Below are 1,930 nucleotides of genomic sequence, written 5' to 3'. Positions count from 1 at the left end.
TTGTGGATCGGTGGTAAGTAGCCATTAGTAAACCGATCTTTGGATGAGGAAATTTAATGGTCTCCTAACTGTATTTACAAGCCGTTCAATTTGATAAAGGGTGCGATCTCCAATGATTCACCGCGCGCCGCTGCGCTCCGTTCCTCTTCAAGCAATCGCATTCTGGAATTCATCTTTTTATWTTGTTTGTTCATTTCACTGTTTTAATCTTTAATTAAACCTTATCGGCATAAAACAACAAAAAAAAGATAACTCGTTCTAACGTTTGCATAATGAAGCCAGTCCCAAACTGTTTTCTCAGTGCTCTTCTGAGGTTCTTTTTTTTTTTTTTTTTGTTACACTTATTTAGAGCCTCTTGGGAATTGTGTTAAATTGTGAAAATATTATTTGGGCTTTTTTTTTTCTTTTGCTGGTTTAAACATCAAACGGTGCGGAAGAAGAAATTGGGGGGGTTCTATGGAGGGGGATATTAAAATGTGTTGCGAGGAAGAAGCTCACTGGGGCTACTGATTAGCGCACCAATCACTGTCATCAGAATTCATTTGGTGGTGACAGATTTAGAAAATGAATCCTCTAACTGACTAATGATCATAATAACAGCTATGAAAATATGTTTGACGCTTCTCGGGTTCTGCTATCCCCCGCACACCCCGGCGATGTTTGTCTTTTAATGTTTGCGTTCAGGTTCATACATATGAATAGGTAGGTATTGCCTCTGCAGGTAAACATCTCATATGTACACGCTTTATTCACAACACTCCAGCCATTTGCACAATGGTTTTATGTACACAAAACATAGGCAGGGTTTCAAAATTAATATGGCAAAATGATTTCTTTAAAACATGGGTGCTGTTTTCAAGTGGGTTGACTTAATTTATGCTTTATTTTTCAGATAATAACCGACTTTCAACCTTCTTGATATTAACACTAATGATATTTAATATGTTTCAGTCTTTGCCCCCTATTTACACATTCAAGTCTTCTGAGTTGGTGTGGAGTTTTTGTGATAGTTTATTCATCTCTGCTGCTACCAATTTGCACATTCTTATTACAGAAATAAATATCCCAATTCTCTTCACATATTTATACCTTATGTAAAATTTAGAATAATAATAGTGCAAAAGACCTTTTAATATTTAATAGCGTTTTAATATTTGATACTATTTCCTAACTTTTTGGTGAGGGAACTTTACAGAGAGCGGTGTTCRGTGATGCTAAATGGAGCGATTTCAGGTATAACATTTGCCGCTGGGGAGCGATCCACTGCAGAGACAACAGAACTGGAAAATGTAGTCGGAAGCCATGTTTGCTTATGTTAGGAAAAAAAAAAAGAAACATCTGTTGCTTTGTGTTTTGCAGCATCCCCATCGTCGCGTGACCTTTTCCACCGCCAACCCCGTGCAGGACCTGCAGGACGCCTCGCAGCACAGCTACTACGACAGYGGCTTAGAGGAGTCGGAGACCCCCAGTAGCAAGTCCTCATCTGGTCCTCGCATCGGACCCCTGACCCTGCCCGAGGACCACTACGAGAGGACCACCCCAGATGGCAGCATTGGAGAAACAGAGCACCCAGAAAACGGTACAGTGCTGAGCTTCGTGGTGTGCCTTGTCTTGTGTTATTTTCTAATTTTTGCACAGTCTTATGCTCCAGTGTGCTCCAGTGGGGTTTAATTTCATTGGTTCATGCAAAGTGGAGCATAACTGTGAAGTGAAAGAAAACTATTATCGTGATTCCAAGTCATTTGTAATGCTGAAGCGTCTTAGTCAAAGTGTCAAAGTAATAAAAAAATATTTTTTAGAATAGTACTGAGTTAAAGTCACAACTATCAAACATCTTCTGTTTATAAAAATGTTGAAATTAGAAGTGCTTTGCTCAGAACTTAAGTTTAAACTTTGATCATTTTAATGAGTTTAGTTTCATTGTTGTGCT

At 38.8% G+C, this 1,930-nt stretch overlaps 1 protein-coding gene across 1 annotated transcript in view; it reads left to right on the top strand.

The window, feature by feature from the left end:
• Nucleotides 1-1,930, top strand: part of pcdh1a (protocadherin 1a) — a 123,661-nt gene that overhangs the window by 87,128 nt on the left and 34,603 nt on the right. The window contains exon 4 of the mRNA XM_008427816.2: nucleotides 1,360-1,579. Within this exon, the coding sequence (XP_008426038.1) occupies nucleotides 1,360-1,579 (220 nt within the window). The remainder of the gene's footprint in view (nucleotides 1-1,359; nucleotides 1,580-1,930) is intronic.

The sequence above is a fragment of the Poecilia reticulata genome, linkage group LG14, assembly GCF_000633615.1.
Source record: "Poecilia reticulata strain Guanapo linkage group LG14, Guppy_female_1.0+MT, whole genome shotgun sequence".
NCBI classification, from domain to species: domain Eukaryota; kingdom Metazoa; phylum Chordata; class Actinopteri; order Cyprinodontiformes; family Poeciliidae; genus Poecilia; species Poecilia reticulata.
The sequence above is the reverse complement of the archived record's forward strand: the minus strand, read 5'-3'. Positions and strand labels throughout refer to the sequence as shown.